The 20,100-nt window shown below is 39.9% G+C and overlaps 2 protein-coding genes across 4 annotated transcripts in view; one reads left to right on the top strand and one right to left on the bottom strand.

Moving 5' to 3' along the window:
- cblc (Cbl proto-oncogene C, E3 ubiquitin protein ligase) lies at positions 1-16,161 on the bottom strand. 2 transcript variants are annotated; one of them, XR_011037091.1, is made up of 14 exons: positions 16,038-16,161; positions 12,988-13,097; positions 10,223-10,457; positions 9,355-9,913; positions 5,885-6,031; positions 5,633-5,789; positions 4,463-4,584; positions 4,025-4,162; positions 3,845-3,932; positions 3,562-3,693; positions 2,264-2,443; positions 1,162-1,214; positions 867-1,029; positions 1-434 (listed from the first exon to the last, which is right to left on the bottom strand). XR_011037091.1 is itself a non-coding variant. In XM_068324088.1 (14 exons), the coding sequence occupies exons 4-14, from the start codon at positions 9,699-9,701 to the stop codon at positions 331-333; spliced, it is 1,524 nt and encodes a 507-aa protein (XP_068180189.1). In that variant the 5' UTR covers positions 9,702-9,913; positions 10,223-10,457; positions 12,988-13,097; positions 16,038-16,153; the 3' UTR covers positions 1-330. The 2 variants fall into 2 exon arrangements, 1 of the variants encoding a protein (XP_068180189.1); XM_068324088.1 differs by having other exon boundaries at positions 974-1,029; positions 16,038-16,153.
- Positions 15,783-20,100, top strand: part of bcl3 (BCL3 transcription coactivator) — a 17,390-nt gene continuing 13,072 nt past the window's right edge. For both annotated transcript variants that reach the window (XM_068324089.1, XM_068324090.1), the window contains exons 1-2: positions 15,783-16,586; positions 16,941-17,061. In XM_068324089.1, the coding sequence (XP_068180190.1) occupies positions 16,091-16,586; positions 16,941-17,061 (617 nt within the window). In that variant the 5' untranslated portion in view covers positions 15,783-16,090. The remainder of the gene's footprint in view (positions 16,587-16,940; positions 17,062-20,100) is intronic.

The raw sequence follows: 20,100 nt of genomic DNA on the forward strand, positions 1-20,100 counted from the left end.
AGTTTTTATTTGTGATTTTACATCATATTTGAATATGACTTCATTCACTTGAATTACATAATCTAACCATGACCTTGTATGAGTAAAATCACACAATATCATGTTTTTTATTATTTCATATATTCATCTTATACATGTTATTTACTGTCTTGTCGATGTACATATTACAGGTGTTTCTGGTAAACTTTTGTGAAATCGTCAGCTTCAGTAAAATGCTTTTGCTACTATAAAGAAGTGAGACTGTGTGTAAGAGCCTGTGCTGAACCTTTTTTAATTTAATTAACAACTACATTCACTTAAGTTCTCAGTTGATCTCAGTTGATGCTGTTGTCATCTTCCCAGTCCGTATTTGTCTTTCACTCGTCTTTCCTCTATCTGTTGTTGCCTTTGTCTCTGTTCAGCCTGACTGGAGGGTCCTAGCCAAGCTACTCCACCTTTAAACAAACAAACAATAAAAAAAAAAGGTTTTACAATAACTTAAAATTCACAACAAAGTATAAATGGTTCTCCAAAGGGAAAATGAGACATAGCCAGAAACATTTTAATGCCAATCATGTCATTAATAATATGATTTAAAAAAAACAAACACAATAAGCACAAAACAATCTGGATAGATGAGGGTGGAAAGACAATAACACAAGTAATCAACAAGTTCTCATTATCAGTCTAGCATAATAAGTCAGTCATATCTTTGATTTGCAAAACAGAATTTCACAAAAAAAGTATCCTTGAAAAGAAAACACTCCTTGACTTGTTTTAATATTCCAATTAAAAAAGTTTCTTCCGTAATCATTAGTCCCATTGGAATTTATTCAATTAGTTTCTCAAGAGAAGAATGGCAGAAAGTTTAGGAACAACTGACTTACCACATTTAATAGTTCTGACGATGATGACTTCGGACTTCTATAGCGCAGTATAACCATACATTGTTTTTAATGACACCAGTGTTTGTGTAGCATGGTGAAAAACTTACTGCTGCTATCCTTCTGGGAGGAGGACAAAATCATTACTTCTGTGAGGAATTCAGCGCTGTACAAAAAACAAAAAAATAAATAAAATAAATGTCAAATTAAATTATTATAAGCGCTCCAGGAAGCTTATATTCAGATTCCAGAGTGTTACACATAGACAACAGCTGCTCTGTTTCAATACGTGTCTCACCTGTTTGAACGTTGTTTGTGTTTTCTTCGTGTTCCACTTCCACTATGAGCCTCCTGAAGAGATGAAAAGACATGCAGGCATCAGCTACGACGCATAGGCACCCGGTTTCTACAAGACTGTGTTTGAATTCATGTATTTCAATGGAAAATATGCAGCTAATGTTGAACAACGTGACTAAAGTTGGCCCGAAATGACCCTATGTTTTAAGAAGCTTTACCAGAACCACTTCTTGAGCCGGAAAAAGAACCAGAACCTGTTCCTGAATCTGTTGCCAGAACCTGAGGCTATACTTGATCCCAGTCCTGAACCCAAATCTGTTCCCGAGTCTTTACCAGAGCCCAAACCTGAACCTGAATCAGTTTCACAAATTGAACTTGAAGTTGAATCTGTCCCAGAGCCTGATTTATCCTGGATCCTGATCCTGACCCTCCTCCAGGACTATGTTTTTGGGATGATGGCGGCCATCCCATGAGCAGGGTTGGGGTGTGTGTGTGTGGGGGGGGGGCTAACGTCATGGTCACAGTTCTAGTTTTCCCTCCTTGTCCTCTGTATCCTGAACTCATCCTCTCATTCCTGTCACCTGTGCTGCTGCAGCCACCTGCTTCCCATCTCCAATCAGGCTCCACCTACTTAAACTCCGCTCAGACCTCAGTTTGCTGCCAGACTGTCATCGACTCATCCTACTCTCCAGGTTTCTCTGACTTCCTAGAGTTTTTTTTTTTGCTTGTTTGTCCCTTCCTTTCCCGATCTTCTGACAACCTGCTGTGGATTTTGTTCAAATTAAAACCATGAATGTGGACTTTTCCCCTGGTGCACTACATGTGGGTCTTAACCTCACCTGTGACAGACAGGAGAGAAAAGTAACATCACCAAGGTACAAATCCTCATGGTGAGGACCATATGACTCGTTGAGAAATTTCTCTCAAAACTACAAATATTAACCTCACGGTGGCCCTGGAGGAAATAAAATCAAGAGATGACGGGACAACAAAATGTATTCTCCAAATTTCATAGCAATCCATTTGCTAGTTGTTGATATCTTTGTCTACTAACCTGAAAAAAAGCACAAAACAATGGGCAATATGCATTAAAATATTTCTACCTTTCCCAGGGCAGACATTCCTTTCACTACAACTTCGATGTCCTCGTGGTCCTCTTCCTCTGCATCCTCCTCTGCCTCTGTTTCCCACATACTGCTGCCTGGCAGGTAAGGCTCTACAAGGACCGCCTCCATTCCTCTGATGTCACATCGACAGTATGGACAGGTGTAGCCAGATGACCTCTGATAAATAAATATTAATGGCAAATCATGAGGAGAGAAATGGTAGCATTATTTGAATGTCAGGGCAGTCACCCCATGCCTTTGATTGTCGCTTCACTCAAAGATTAAGATGATGGAAAATACTGCGTTCACTATTGTTTTTCGTTGTGTTAGTGTTCACGCTGGTTGTAATGTAAGCTACCTACTGATCAGGAAATGTGCTTGACCACAATGACGACTTACAACTTAGTTTTTCCATTGAAGTCTTACGGCCACATTTCGAGGAGGACGTCATACTTTGCTGACACAGGAAGTTCTCAGCCAAAATGTCAGGACCTGCTGCTCTGCATCTTAAATTTGTGAACACCTCTTGTGCAAGATGGGAGACTTCTGGCCGCTACTGGTGCATGTAATTGTATTTCACCAGCAGCAGTTTTGAATCTATTTAGATGTCTTTGAATTTTTAAAAGGGGAAGATATAGATTGGGGAAAACCCCTTTGCATAAGATCAACATGGAACAGACTGTCTAAATAATGACTATGACAGCTGAAATGTGGTCAAAACAATTGATGATCCTACAGGCGTCAGTTTAGATGACGATGACTCTTGGTCGACAAAAGTTTGAGAGTATGGATTTACTAATTTCATAAGCAGAGGTGAACTGAATGCTTGTTAAACTGTTTGGTGGTTTCAACAAGGCTGACCGATGTGATTATGAAACCAGTAATTATAAATATAAACATCGGGGCATGGAAAATGCACTGACATGAAAGGCATTATAAAGAATTATCCATAGCTCACAACAGCAGTTTTTAAATAATGCTTCATTTTGAGATTTGCTCAACTGAAAGTTTCAAGATTTCAATAGAAATCTGCACAGGGACATTTCTAGATTGTTTTGTCTTAAAATGATTAAATTCATCCTGGGATTGGTTTCTGAGAATTAGAAAAGCAAAAAAAGAAAAAAGAGAAGAAATACTCCATTTTGTTAAACCCAGACTTTAGTGAATACACAACTGCTAAAGCAACAACCTCTCTCAGTTTAAACATGGTAGATGTGTCATGTCCTGTCCTGAAATACAGTTCACTATATGCACTGGATGTGTTCTAGAGCAGTCGGTGGTTTGAAGGTTCATACCTGCCAGCCTATGAGACAGGGTTTGCACAGGAGATGCCCACAGGGCTGGATACGAGTGTTCTTATCCCTCTCTGCACAGATCTTACACAGCTGGAAGGTGCTGCCAATGTCACAGTAGAGCTCATACTCCTCCTGTTGGGCGTTGAAGGAGTGATGGGTAAACAGAAAAGAAAGAAACCAATAAGAAGATTTATCTATGATCTTTGGTGTCTTTCGTTTCGCTTCGGGGGTATTGCTGGCAGTTTGATAAATTGATAATGAGGTAGAAAGTGCACCTGCTTACTTCTGTGACTTTAACTTTGCCCCTCGGCTGTGGTTCGCACAGGCTCGTCAGGTCGGGGTTCACATCGCGACCGTCTGGGTAAAGGTAGCTGCAGGCACAGAAACACACAGCAATCACAGAGGAGGCACAAACACATAAAAACAAACAAACAGAGACCTGTGTGTGTGTGTTTGTCCTGACCAGCCTTCTTTGAAGCCCTTAATAAGTGATTGGTACAGTGGTGCATTCTGGGGGATGGTCTGGATGATGTTTCCTTCTGTAGTCACGTGGCCGATAGCCCACTGGCCCATCCTGGTGCTGCTCAGACGAAAGATGTAACTGAAAGGGAAGCATTTTAGATCACACATTAAACACAAGAGGATTTTATGTTTAACTTCAATCAAGTGTCTTTAACATGGTTTTTCTTCTTGGCTTCAGTTAACTGAAAAGTGCATCAGCATTGGTTTGATGACACTGACAGTTACATACTGTAGTTCAAATCTGTCAAATAATTACAGTTCAAATTCTTAATATAACAAGAGCAGTGAAAGTTGGAATTTTGAGATTTGTGTGACAAAAATCAGTTTTGCATTTCTGAAATGGACATCAGATCATGTTTGGTGCTGTGCTCCGCCTCACCTTCCCGGTTTGTGCAGATGGTTTCCCAGACGGGCTACGACCTGGTCGTAGGTGAGGAAGGCCATGTAGCCCGGATGAGCAACTGCTAGCAGGTTCCAGTTCCTTATGAGTGACCTCCAGGGCTGAAATTATAGGAGACTCAGCAAGTGAAATCATTACGTGCATATACAGTATATATATATATATATATATATATATATATATATATATATATATATATATATATATATATATATATATATATATTCATTCATTCATTCATTCATTTTCCAACCCGCTTAATCCGCTAACGCAGGTCGCGGGGTAGCCAGTGCCTATCCTGGCAGTCTCAGGGCGTGAGGCGGGGGACACTCCGGGCACGACGCCAGTGTACCGCGGAGCCACACAGAAACAAACAAGCATTCACACACACACTCACTCCTATGGTCAATTTGGGACCGGCCAATTAACCTGAAGCGCATGCTTTTTTTGGAGGTGGGAGGAAGCCGGAGAACCCGGAGAGAACCCACGCAGACACGGGGAGAGCATGCGAACTCCGCACAGAGCGGGACTCGAACCCGGGTCCGCCGTGATGTGAGGCAGCAGCGCTAACCACTGCGCCACCGTGCCGCCCATATATATATATATATATATATATATATACAATGTATTAGCTGACTAAATAGCACATAATATCTTGTTTATAATCATTTAAAACATGAAATAAACCAACAAGGTGGGATTTTAGGATTTTTTTTATGCGCATCATCCAAAGGGCCCGGCTCTGTTTGTCTGGTCATGATCCGATGCACAAATGATTTCACTCTCTCTTCCTGTTGTTGTCTCTGTGTCACAAAATCCCCACTAAACACATGCATTTTCAGAAGCAGTCGTAGTTAAAGTGGTGCCTGAAGAGCAGTAAAATTGCTAAAGCTGGATGAAGTGGTAGTAGTAGTAGTAGTAACAATGGCAGTGTAATGTATTATAATTAAATCTGTCTGTTGTGCTAAGCAAACCAACGTCTGGTTGTTGTGTTAAATTCATTGTAGAGATATCACATTGGACATATTTTCATATAAATCTCTGCAACATAGCCACTATGATTAGAAAAAAACAATGATCAGACAAAAAAATTATTCATATATTTAATCAGATGATCATTACGTTTGATTGGAACATTTTTTACCTCACCTGAAACAGTCTGGTAAAGATGTCAAACTCAAACACAGAGATGTGGCTGTTACAGGTAAGATCTATGGTCGACTTCAGGGCCAGCGACTCCATCACTTCCTCAAATGCATGTACAGTACTAAGATGCTCTTTAAAATGGTTCCACTGCACTATGCACCTGTCAGAACACATTAGTAACATGTAGTAATGGTGATCACAGCAATGAACATTGATAATAATTTTTTAAAAAAACCCAAAAACATCCACACTCACTTGTTGCCAAATGAATTTCTCCAAAAGTCCGCAGCTTCTATCTTTGTCACCTTGTAGGTGTCGCCCTGAAAAGATCCCTCTGGAAACATAGCCTTCATTTCCGACAGAATGTGACTGAACAGCAAGGACAGCTTGGTCAGGTTCCTCCTGAGAATTAAAAACAGTCATTTAGTTGTATTTACAGACACAGGAATGAAATCACCCAGTTGGTATCTAGTTACACTTAAAAATAAAATAAAATAACAGTGTTTAACTTGTGTTTTTTGTGGGACTGTAGCTTATTTCTCATGCATGTCTCTTTATAAATATCATAATAGCTGAAAGACTTGTGAGGGACGGTATGTATCTGGAGAATAATCCACCAATGTGACTTGGTGAAGTAAACCCAGAACCTACAATATAGTGATGTAAGTTTGTTCAACAAAGCGTGGGCTATAAATACACTGATATAAATATTCTACAAACACCCTTTTTGGGGAACCATGATTCCAATTATTGCACAAGTACTGCTTTTTTTGAGTTCAAACAAGCATTAACATGGCTGACACCTTCCACAGCTACACAAGCATACAAAATGTACCTTCACATATGTCATATTTCATCTATTATTACACAAAGGGAAAAAATTAAATAGCGGGAGATATTTTTGGAGCATAGAATTTGCTTTAGTCTAAATTCAAATATAAATTACAAAAACAAAGTAATTAAAACCAAAAATGTGACGACTTACTCCATCTCTCTTCTCTGAAAACGCTGCAGGTGTACAGGTTTACAGGTTTACATACGCCTCCGTTTGAGGTCATGCAGTACATGTGGGTATATCAATTGCTTTAAAACATAATCACAGTGAAACAATCACAAACTATCTTTTCTTTTCTCTGACTCACAGCGTTGTTCTCGGTTGCTGGGATAAGCAGAAGCTAACAGTAAGTTGTGCTTCCATCCTGTGATTTGAATTCGCTCCAAAACTTAATGGATTCTTCTCTGGCTCACACGACACCCTTCCACCATGTTTCATTAAACGCGGAGCCAGTAGTCTTTCTATGTTCCTTCTCACACTCATAGACAAACCTGACCGAAAAAGTGTCAAATGCAAGTACATTTACAGACAAAACCCTACATTAAATATATTACCTCTGATATATTCTATGTTAAATTAGTTATTGATTCATTTAAAAAAGGATCCTGCAAATTCATTCAAGTTCTGTAAATTTTTACAGTTTATATTCCATTTCAAAACCATCAAACTGCACTAACAAAGTGTTCAGGAGAGTATCCACTGATACTGGAACCAAACGTAGCTGTTGTCATATTGTACAGTGGGGAAAATCCACTAAATAGTTTATATTTCCATCTCTGTTAAACTACATCTGTCGAAACACACTGCTGACACATCTGTGGATATTTCTTTGCAGATTTTTCACGGTATTGTAAATTCTTTAGAAGGGAATTTAACTGTGTGGGCAGTGACCGTTTACAATCTACCCACTGTGAAGTGGAGGGGAGAGTAAGGTGGAAGCTGGGGTAGTTTACGTTAAGTGCAAAAGTTATTTTGGGACAATGAAAATCACATTGTGTCATTGTTAGTGATGGTTTATCATTCATCAGCTTGATCAGAGTATCTGATGAGGCTTGAAACTGATATTGATGGATCCTCACCTGAAGTCCTTCGCTCTACCATCACCTACCAGGAGAAATCTTTGCAGAAGTTATCAACAAGATGTTTGTTTGCCGAAACAAACAGTGATTGAGTGTAATTACAATAAAGTGTAATTTAAATTTGCATCCAAGCAATCCGGCAACACTGAAATAAACACTAAAGTTAAACACCGATTGTCAGTATTAAAATAAAACTCTAAATGAGGCGCTCTAGGGTATACACAGTTAATTATCTTTTTGAGAAATTTATAATCTTGTAAAAACTGAATTTTAAACCTAGCAGTTGCATAAACTGCTTCACAGCTTACTTCTGAGTTTAATGGATTTTATTTTTAATTTGAAGGCTTTTTTTGTATTCCAGTCAAGGGAAGCTAAAGCTAAGCAGTATGTCACGGTACAATAATCTTCCACTGTGTTTTAATGTCATCGTCACCTCCAGCCTGATCTCACTTCTGTTTTTAACTTCACGTCAGAGCCAAGAAGACAGTTCACTTACTGGAGGGCCAATTATTATTCTTACCATCAAACAGTCAGGGTTAATAGAAATAGAGGGGGTACCTGCAGCTTACTGGCTCGAGTCAAGATAACAAGCTGCAACAATGGAGGTCATTATGTCAGGATATTGTAAAAACACAAAAGGAGGATATTTATACAATTTGCTCATATAACACTTTGTGAATTTACCACATGACTGCCCATGCAGACCTGGCAGCGTGACAAGACCATCTGTTATCTGGTGGGTGCTGAAGACTTTCGATGTTGCAGTAATAAATCTTCAAATATGGCTTCTTTTGATTTTCAGCTGATGTGGGGGGAAAAAAAACCCTGTGATAAAAGCTTTTAGTGACACTTTGCATGCGGTGAGTTTAGTGTGAGCTGGAGGAGGCAAGTCTGAATTCTCTCAAAAGTCATAAGTAATAATGGACTTTGACTTTAAAGTCTGTGTGCGTTCCGTGAATGCACCTTTATGGATATATGACACTCAAGTCCAGACTCCCTCTCTTCCAAACAGCTCACATACTGAGGTTGTAATTTCTTTTCACTAGCTCCCTCACATTAGCATCACAAAGATGTGGTTCTGGCTCCTTGTTCGATCTTCATCATTAGTAATCCAAACAGCAACAGGGGGGCGCAGCTCAAATAAAAAGTCACTAGCTGCTCCACTTTAGCCAAACTGGTCCTTTTCGTTCTTTTTCCGTACAGTCTACATTTGACGTGTGGGATCGAAGGAAGATGTGTTCTCATACGGTATTTAATATTGTGAGGGGTATTCTGTCTGAATACTTGTGAATGAAATTAATCATAAGGTGCTTACAGAACAGTAATTACAAAAGAAGAAAGATCTGATCTGCGACTAATCTTCATGTAGACACTGTAGTTTCTGGACAGAAAAAGCTGATTTTCACCAAAGTAGTTTTGATGTTGAGAGAATTAGAACTCTCTGAATGTCATTAAAACTGTCCATTATAGCGGAGTGGGGGGATGTCAGAGAACTAAGATGGACAACATGCTTAAAAAATATTTAAAACTGCGGAGAAACACCGAATACTATCACTACAGAAGTTGGAATAAGTACATGTGAATGTTTTTTTTCCTTCCTTTCCTTTCCTTTAAATTTAGATCAATGTCTAACTGATAACTACCAAAAATTATGATTATGTTTCTCATTTGTTTAGTCTCTGACATACACGAGACCGGTTGCTTCTTTCTCCAATGGACAGAGCACAAAAAACTGAGACTGAATGAATGAAAGAATAAGAAGGAGCTGAGGGTGGAATTTTAACAGACTCTGTCACACTAAGACATCTTACCTCTGGCTGGAGGTTTCCTCAAATATTCTTTCGCGTCCTTCTTTGAACAGCAGCACAGCTCGTTCCGTCTTATCCAGCAGGTTTCTGACGTGGACCCTCAGGTACTTGGCCTCGTCTGCCCGGGACGCATGACTGCCAGCTGCTCTGGAGCCCCTGTAGGGCTCCCAAACCTGTACAAGCAGCTTTTTTGTCTCCGATATGAGGTCTGGCAGGTAGGGCGGACTGTTCCTCAGACCCAGCTTGGGGTTGGTGCACAACTCGTGCAGCTTATTCAGTCGTTTTAAGGCCTTGTCCACCAGCCGCCTGTCTGCACTGGTGAGGGCCTCAGAATCTCCTGCTGTTGCCATGATTTGCGTGAATGGAACTGACCTGCCAGTCCGTCTGCACGTGTGGATGTGTAACAATAATTAAAAATGATCCTTTTATTTTTCTGTTAATTTTTGAATGGGTGATTGTTTGTGAGCAGACATGGGAGCAGAGTTTCATTATATTTTTACGTCTTTGGTCAAAGGTAACATTTATATTCCCTCAGGTATTTTTCGTGGGTCCCGAACACCATCTGAAAATCACAAATACAGTAGTAAACACATTCAATAATAGCATCGCAAAAAAATAGATTTAAGATTTAAACGTTTCTTTTCAAAAAGCCCCTCCTGTCAGCCAGATCAGATGCACATTGTCTGTTGAACCTTTCAAAGTTTTTCTCAAGGATTGCAAAATAAGACGAGAGAGAGTGAAGAACAAACAAAGGGAAGGGATGGTTTCACACTGACAGTCAAAGCAGTTCCATGTTTCACAAGCTTCCTCCACCAACTCTCTGTACCCAAACACAATAAGCATTTTTCACACCCTTATTTAGCATGCTTACCGGTATTCACATGCACACATCAGCAACACGGCAGTCCCACATTGTCATGGTCAACTGAGCTGATCAATTCACTCAAGGGCTCAGCAGAAACACGCTCTCTGGTATTGGCTGAGATGTGGCTGCTTCTTTATGACTCTCTCTGTCTCTCTCTCCCTCTCTGGCTCGCCTTTGGGGTGAAACCTCTGATTGATTTCCTGGTTGCAGCCGGCCAAACAGGTTTGTTTTCTTTGCTCTGCTGCTCAGGCAGATGAGTAGTAGATGAGCAAAGAAAGGGGAACAGAAGTAAATACTCAAAAACTGAACATTTACTTACAATCAAACGGGTGAGCAAAACCTGGGAAATACCCCAGCATTTAAAAAAAAAAACAACAACCCTGAAACAAAACAAGGATTCCAGAGTTTTCAAATTAAGCTCGGTAACTCCAACATTTTCCTAAATTAGGATTTAAAAAACATGAGTCATCATCAAATGTCAACACAGCATGCTAACATTGCAATTAAAGGAATTTTAAATTTACATAATTTCTGACATAAAAATCACTCAGTACAGTAGAGCCATGCTTTTAATTCCATGCTTAAACATTCTAATAGTTGATGATGTTCAGTACTAACGCACACACGCACGCACGCACGCACGCACGCACGCACGCACACACACACACACACACACACACACACACACACACACACACACACACACAAACAGTTTGTTCAGATCCTAAAGCTTTGCCTCTAGCACCATCAAGAGGTTGACATTTGTTTTAGGGACATTACATTTAAGTTCTGAATGGATTGCAATTAAATCTATAGATTTAACCACGGATGACTTGTGAAATAACCATCCGCTCACCCAGATCATTAGTTGACAGAAATACTTATGATGAAAGAGAGCAATGAGGTCAGTGAGAGTGATTTATCAGCCTTGTGTTTTCATTCAAATGCGCAGTTATTTTATCAAAGATTTTTGTGTTGTGTCTGTGTTGCCTTCAGAATGAAATAGCACACCCTCCCCTGTGTGTACGGACCTACACAATGCATTTGAAAAATAACTATCCATATAGATTTGCCTGTTACCTTTAAATAACTTTTATATTGAAGAGAGCACTAAAAACAAAAAATAAAATTATGAATTACTAAGATAAGATAAAATACAAGCTACAAACTAGTCAACCGGATTGTGTGTGTGATTGTCTATTTGTGGCCGGCTGGAAGGAGTGCTGATTCTACAGTCTGACGGTCGTGGGCAGGCACTGTACTATAGAACATCTCGTTTCATCAGGAATTTGTATGTCCCCTATCAGCACTGATTACAGCAGTGATCCTCGTCCTCATGCATTGACACCTGTTAGATGCTACTGTATTCCACTCTTCAGAGCTGCCCACTGATGCCAGTGTCAGTAATAGACAATTCTACCTCCTGCATGTTGCTGGGGCATTCTTGCACATGTCCATTTTTACCCAGTTTGAGTCTGGAGAGGTAAGGATTTACTTCCTGTGTTTTCACATGGGGCAGTGGGTGCAGCATGTCTGTGTGGGTGTGTTGGTGCATCAGATTGACTGATTGCCTGATGAATCACCTTTGCTTGGCTGTGATTCTGTTTGCTTGGTACAGAGAGAATGTGAGGTGCGGAGTAAAATACGCGAAGAGTAAGAAATGTAAAGAGTAAGACACAAAGGCTATTTTCCATCTTAGTCTAGTCCAGTCATCATCCATCTGCACAGAATGTATGTTCTTCATGGAAACGGTAGATTAAACGTCCACAACTGCAATAATGCCTCATGTTTCATCCTTGGACTCAACGTGTCAGACAGAGCCCCGCTCCCTCCTTTTAGTGGCTACATTTGGGCTTTTATTTTGGTGGGTTAGTTTTATGTTGGAGTAGACAGAAAACAGAAGAAAACCAGAATTAGGTTTAATTAGTACTTGGATAGGAACCCGTCTGGGAATCCCAGGTGTCAAAAGCATTTTCACTTCATTTGGCAGGCAGCAGAGAGGGTTTGGACAGCAATGTCAGTGACTAATGTATTTCTTTGTAATGCAAAGTGTTTTATGATGAAGAGTTCAACACCCATTAACTGTTGAGGCTGCAAAAATGGGTTTCATCACACATATTACCACATATAAATGAAGTGAAGAAAAGCCTAGTACTTAACAGATGGTGGCCTCTGGGACAAAAAATATCATCACTCTTTTTTTACTCATCTCATATTTAAGCAAGTATTCTCAATGAGATGGTTTATTTTTGTCCAGAGAGACCTATGGCTTAAACAATGGACAGTTCAAACATGTATAGACACATGTATACGTTTTCATAATTTACTAAAAAATAACAGGTATGATTGTAAATATACATGTATGACCCTTTAAATTGTTCAACTAAAATTAGCATAAATGAAACCACTTGTAGCTCACACCTTGTTCACAGTAGAGATGGCTTTTGCTATTCAATATTTGACAAATCATTGATTTGAAAAAACAAAAAAACAAAAAACAAACAAAGAAAGAAACCAAAATATCAATTAACAATAGCATACATGATTATGGTTCTAAAAATGTCTCTCCTTTGCTTTTCCTGGGCCTGGTGGCGATGACATTTTATCACCACCAGGTGGCGACAAATCAAAATGAGGCGATAGTACAGTAAAGCGATCTGATCACAAATCAAAGCAGATCGCCTGCAGAAGGTCCATTCAGAGTTCAAAATCTGACAAACTGATCACACAGTCAGTTTATTCATGAATGAAAGCTTAAAAAACTTTACTACCTCGATAGCATCCATCAGCAACCGTTTTCTCCTCCTCACAGCTGAAGAGTTGATTTTGGAAAGTTGTATGCTGTGGACATCCATGATTTTCATCTGTAGGACTGTTTAACCTGATGATAACAATGATAAGCACATTATAATATTGTACCCATAATTATGACAGAAATTAGAATGTTCAAACATCGCCTCGTTTTCAAATTATATTTTTGGTTGAAATGTTCATTCATTGTTTGCGGTACATTATTTGACCCACCACCGAGTTCTGCGTGGAAAGTAATCCTTGACACCCCATGACCTGACATAGTAGGTTATTCTTTTTATATGGAACAAGTTTTGTTTTAAAACCTCAACTTTATTTTTAATCATTAATAATGCATGAATGTGTCCTTAAAGGTTAAAGCAGGTAATGGGGAAACCTATTAAATACTCTGCTGCTCTGGGACTTGTCAATGATTTACTACATATGAACAATGACTAAAATAAATTAACTAAATGAATAAGTAATATGTCATATAAATAATACATAAAATTTAATATTGGCTCAAAGCCTTCCCTCATCATTCACAGATGAGACGCCTTCCCAGTTAATGATGTCACTGAAATGGGATTATTTTCCCAATGTCACTGTCAGTATACCTCAGAATTTACTTTGTAAGGAGATAATTCATACGCTTTCAAATATTTTCAGCGCAAATGACTAAACCAAAGTAGATTCAACAAGCATGCAGTTCGCTGCAAGAGTCGTGTTGAAAGTGTCCAGTGAAAGACGGTCAGTTTTTCGACTGGAACAAGAGTCCTCATTTCATTATGTTACTTACAGATCTCTGCATTCATCACGCACCATTATCTCAGAATAATGATCCCCACATATCAAAGGGTAATGGAGGTTTTTTTTTTTTTTTTTACATTTCCTTGTATTTATTCTACAGATCATTAAATGTTTCATTCATTAAGCGTTCATTTTCAGGAAGAGGACTGGCGGTGAAAGAGGTCATGGCCGTGCTTTGAATAACATCAGTGTCAGAGGAAACTATAATGGCTGCCATGACAGCTGGACAGTCTGTCACAGCTTCAAGGCCTTTCAGGGACTTTTAAAGTCTGTTTAGACACAGACCTTGACTTTCTGTTGCTGGTTCCACACTTCATTGGAAAGAGGAAAGTCCCAAAATGGCCCTGGTAATCAGAACCTGTCTGGTGATGAAGGTGGTACGTGTGTGTGTGTGTGTGTGTGTGTGTGTGTGTGTGTGTGCGTGTGTGTGTGTGTGTGTGTGTGTGTACGTGTGTGTGTGTGTGTGTGTGTGTGTGTGTGTGTGTGTGTGTGTGTGTGTGTGTGTGTGTGTGTGTGTGTGTGTGTGTGTGTGTGTGTGTGTCTGCGTGTCTGTGTGTGTGCCAGTGTTTGAAACCAGGTAACTTGACATCAACTGATTGGTCAGATGTGCTGGGCATCCTTCTACTCAATTCCAACGTTCCCATTAGTATTCCTCATTTAGGGGTTCTAAGGTCATCTCTGGGGATGCGGCCTGGTGACATGTTAAGCATATATTGTATTTACTTAAAACTTCACACCCTTTCTGTGCACCCTAACCTTATCCCTAACCCAATTCCACATCTTTTAGACGTTGTAAGTCCACCATGCCATTTCTAGAAATATGTAATTTACAGCTGGTAAATTGAACTTTTATATAGAATAACTGGAGCAAACTACCTGTTTGCATCAAAAACAATCACAAAAACATGATTGAACTGAGATATTTAAAAAAAACCCTTCCCTTACATCATTAAAGAATACAGAAAAGTTCCAAAAGGAAGTTATTTCTGAATGGACATAAATAGATGCATCTGCAAAATTACGCAATAAAAATTCGGGTAGACCAATTTCCCCCTAATGCATATAGTTCTAATACTCAAAGGAAGGAGGAGGGACAAATTTAATTGCAATAGATACTTCACAAACTCTCATTTGGGTTTTAAGAATAGAGTCTAACATTCCCCGCTGGCTCTATGAAGCATATGGCACATACTGGCCTTCGGGTTTTGAAAAAGAATTTAGACAAACTGAATCCTGATGTAAATTTGGAGCTTGATTTCTAACGTTGTGGCAGAAATTAACCCGAGAGGACCCACGGTGACCCCGGGGTCAGACACGCTTTGAATGTCTGTCTCCTCATTATAAAGCTTTACGCCTGATTTTAACTCGCTAAGTCCTTAAGAGACGTATGCTCAACATCCTGATATCATGACCATGTGACAGTTATGTGTCTGTGACAGAAAGTTATCTCTCCAAAATAGTAGTACAATAATAATAAAAGAATAATGAACCTTATAACAATAAACCTTATTGTTCTGGGAATAAAAACAACTTCAGAAATGTGTGGTATAACCCACATAATTTTCCTGTAAGGATAAATGGGTGTGGGTTCTCTAGTGTTAAAGAAGCACTGCAAGGAAACAAATTACAGTCAAATTTAAAACTGAATTCACGTTAAAAGCTGGTCCTCTTCTTTAGATGTTCTGTCATATTTTCACAACGTTCTACCCAAAACAGTCGAAACAAAAAAAAATATCATCAATCAGTCTTTCCCCCTAGAATTTATCAAAAAAAAAGAAAGAAAGAAAGAAAGAAAGTGCCGGGTTTTGAATTTGCATACAAAACAGACAGATGTTAGGGAAATGTAAGTATTGTCGTGAATCCAAATCAGGGTTATCTGCAGGCTCTAATTTGCCACCAACTTCATTGCTTTGTTTCGCTTTTAAGGGAAAGCACAAAGTGTCAACGTTCATTGAGCGCTGGCGCAGCAGCAGCGCCGTACCTGCAGCTGTCATAGGTGCGCACGGACACACGTCAGCGTCAGCAGACGTCTAGTGGATCTATTAAAACACTTTTTAAATCGCCCGTTACAATACAGTAGTGACACAAAACGAAAATGGTGATTTAATCGCTACCTGTTTCATTTTGGTGGATGGTAATTGCGCACTAATCTACTAGACATTTTGGATGGGTTAATCCCACCAAACTGTCACTGAACGTCGAGAACTTTACGCCTACATACCTGAAACGTTTCGAGACGCAGCATCCCTGTTCGGTTTATGCCGAGGATCGAGGATGACCATGAATGGTGAACACCAGTCGGTTGCCACAGCGCCGCTGGACCTGCGCACCACTCACCGAGCGCGTTGGAGCACTGCGTCCAGGATTCCAGACTCCAAAGGTCGCGCCTGGGACGCAAACCCACAAGCAGCCCCTGCGTGTCCGAGAACGCATGGTTTGGAAAAGTGCTGCACAGCCGTCAAAGACTCCAAGCCGTGCTCGGAAAACAGCGCTTTGCGCAAAAGACCAGCGGACAAATCATCCCTCAGGCTTCCTTTTAGGAAACGACCGATTCCAGTTGAGCCGGACACCCAAAGCCCTTCGCCGGTTCCAACTAGGAGAGAAGACCGCTTCTGTCCTGCTGGAGACGCGGACCTGTCATTTCGGGGAAGTTTTGCCGGTCGTTCAGCGGATGGAAGCAGAATTAGATCATTGACTCCCAGGCGGGATGAGGAGACGCGGCGGGGTCCAGAGGGATACCCTGGAGGCTTTTTGCACCCGCTTGAATATGGTAAGCGTTTATTATCCTCCATGTGTAATACTATATAATACTACTATAATATAATAGTAATAATAATAATGCTGAAATTATGTTCACTTCGGCCGTCGCTGGAATTTCTATAACTTTGCAAAGCATCCATTACTGTGCCAGTCATACTTTGGTTTTTGCAGTTACATATTTCTTAACCAATGAGGAAATGTCTAGTCAGCAGTTCTGCAGTCCCTCTATACAACACAGGCCCATTCAACTCTTAATGGAATATAAGGCAACTCTTAATTGAATATAAGGCAAGAAAGACCTGTCTCTTAATTTTTTCTGTACCCCACCCTTTGTGTTCCCTCTTCACGTGTCCTTAATGCTCAGGTGCCCCCCCAGTCTTCTGTTTCTCCCCGGTCCCGGAGCAGAACCACCCGTTGGCCCATCCTGCAGAAAACCTGCGGGTTGCCATCGCTCTGGCCACGCGTCAGGATGAAGATGGAGACACGTATGTTGATGGCTCACTCACACGTTAGGCTGTCCCCATCGTGGTGAATGACTTGATCATGATTACATTATACTGTATCTATCAATGCATTCCATATCGGAGGCACTGACATATATCATGGAAGAAAATTCAAATAGTTCTTCATGCAGTTTCATATCAAATAATTTTTTGGACTATGGACTGAGAGAAAGTTGTACAATATCTGAATCCTCATCGTATCTCCAACAGAGCGACAGGATCATTGCCTAAACTGTGCAGACCCAGGTTGGATAGCAATCCATTGCAGTTAATAAATCTGAGATGCACAGTTTAATTTGATATGCAAGATTTGCCTCATATCTTGGAAGCTGTGACTCACAAGTCACAAACCCGTGCATATGCTGTCATACACATGTTTTTAAAAGCTTCACAGAAAATGTCATTTAGAGGCATAGGTGTTTTGAGCTGATTCTATTTTAAATGTTCAGGTATGCCTTCTATGGTGGCAAAAAGTAGCTGAAAATATGTTTCAACTACCGAAATGGCATGCAGCAATGGAAAGCAGGTCACCAAGATCATTTAAAAACATATTTTAACATTTGGGGACATATAAACATGCAAATGATTTAAAACGTCTGTATTATATCATTTCAGATATCTAAGTCTCATGTTTTTATTTATATTTTAGCTTTAAATTTTCCATCATGTAAAGTTTTCATTTTTGCATTTCAGATTTTTGTATTGTAGCACGTATTGCATGGATTTAAGTTCAAAGAAATGAGAGCCCATAATTTGCACATTCCCTTTTCATATTTATTTTCCTTGGAGAAACCATTACCGTCATTGTAAAAAGTGAACCTAAAGTGGTCACATGAGTAACAAGAAAGTGTAGGTGATTCATTGGGATGGACTCTAACAGCACTAGTTTCAACAAGTGATAATTTGACCTCATAAACAAGACATTTTTTTGCGTTGCACAATCCGAATGTGGTTTGCGAGACACCACTGTCATCTCATTTTAATAACGGCCATGACTCACCTGATTCTGAATTGGTGCATGTCTGCTATCCAACCAAAATTGTTTTAAGGTTATTTGACTTCCTGTAATGGAAACTGATTAGGTGAAGATAAGGAATGATTCACATAATTGAAATGGACCCTTTCAGCTGATAGGCAAACATGGGGTAGCATTCGTGTCAGAGCTAATTGCTAAAACACAATTATGGGTCCGCAGGATAAATTTTCAAAACCACATGAATACAAATACCGAACTTTACTGAAGAAACTTAAAACTATTGATGAAATAAAAAGAAAAGAAAATGGCACAAAGACAGAAACAATCTTGACTGAAACATAGCATGTCCAAAATTTAAGGCACTTTAATCTTGCTGTTCCACAAAGCACCAGCATCACCTGCATCCATGTGACTCAAACTATGTGCCGACATTGGGTGGAGTCACTGCTTGACCTGTCACAGCTGCCCGTCTACATCTGCTTCAGACATTCAAAAACATGGCATGTCTGCTATTGACAGGCAGCAGCGGATAAATAAGAAAGCGCTGTTTCACACTCACTTGCTTCATCTTTACTCTCAATTGTCCACACCCCTCTATCAAGCATCTGAAGTATGGTATTAATATTTGTATGGCAGAGGCCAAACCAAAATGAAACCTGATATCATAGCATTAGCATTGAATTAATGCAAAAATCTGCAATGCAGGGCCCGTTTAAAAACATGTCCCCACTATGATGGAGTTGAGGCTGACTTGTGTAGTACCTACGTGTTGATTTGCGGTCGTTTGAAACCGTGAATTCTGCAGAAAGAAAAATTCTCACGAGCATGTACACGAGCATGTGTGTGTGTGTGTGTGAGTGTGTGTATGTGTGTGTGTGTGCGTGTGAGCATAATGTGAGTGCCTGCGAGCACGAATCTGCTCTTACGTCAATCTTCTCTTCTCAGCGCCTCTGAGCGGCTAAGTTTCGGGAAAACTAGTGAGAGCTGACTTTTTGAACATGCTTGTGGTTTTTCTCAGGTGTCTCTGTCTCTTGTCTTTTCTTCTCAGTGTTTTTTAAATGAATGGGCTCAAAAAACCAAACATCCGCTCCCCACTTCCTCATTTACCGCTTTCTTTCTCTCAGCCTCATTTCTGTCTCACTTACTCTTTGGTATGAACGATGTGCGGATGTGTTGCATTGTCTTCCAGTTCCTACATGCGTCCAATCAGTCAAGACTTTTTTGGGGGAAAAGTTTTGGTTTTTGAAACTGTTGTCCTCTTGACTGGGTCATTATCTTAATTGTAGACTTGAGTAATTTCAAATAGATTTTTTTTTTCATGGCATTTTGAGTCTGCACATGCACACAACCAGATGTAGAACAGGTTCAACATCGCCATAGTAACATGGTGGCACAATTATAGTGCTGACTTTGTGATATTTAGCAGGCAGCATTGACCACTATGGTTTAGGATTTTATAAGCTCTGGTCACCATCACCAAATGCCACATAACGTAAAGGTACATATGCTTATAGATGCTTAATGCTTGTGCATTTTAAATATATGGTCATGAAACACGGTAAAAAGGCAAACTTTTCAATGTTTTAACCCTCTCACATCCATGCAAGGAGCTAGACAGCCTATAATGAGCAGCTTCAAGAGGTGGTCATGAGTCGAGGTAAAAAAGTATGGAATGGTTAAAGAAGTGCTTCCGAACAAAACTGGCATTTCATCCAGTTTGGGTACGTTTCATTCAGCCTATTATTGCTAAACCTATAGATCAATCATCACTCGTGAGACCCTAGGAGCACAGCCAGTATAACAATGAATAAAAGTCAATCAGTCATCCAGAAATCAATTAAAAGGCTGATAAGTCTAAAATTCGATCAACCAGGCATTTCCATCTCATTAACCCACATGAATTTTCTTTGAACATTCCATTTAATGGTGCTTCTCAGTCACCTTCCAACATTAGGGTAGACAACGTTCTCCCGTTCAGGATGTGATGTGGTTCCGAAATAATTTACATGTAACAACCACACACAGATTAGAACTACATAACAAAA

Source organism: Antennarius striatus, chromosome 9, assembly GCF_040054535.1.
Source record: "Antennarius striatus isolate MH-2024 chromosome 9, ASM4005453v1, whole genome shotgun sequence".
NCBI lineage: Eukaryota > Metazoa > Chordata > Actinopteri > Lophiiformes > Antennariidae > Antennarius > Antennarius striatus.

Coding starts and splice junctions, on each gene's coding strand:
- cblc (XM_068324088.1), bottom strand. CDS start 9,701: ATGGCAACAGCAGGAGATTCTGAGGCCCTCACCAGTGCAGACAGGCGG. Junction 6,032..9,354: donor GAGGAAACCTCCAGCCAGAG/GTAAGATGTCTT, acceptor TTTAATTCTCAG/GAGGAACCTGACCAAGCTGT. Junction 4,585..5,632: donor TCTTTACCAGACTGTTTCAG/GTGAGGTAAAAA, acceptor CTATAATTTCAG/CCCTGGAGGTCACTCATAAG.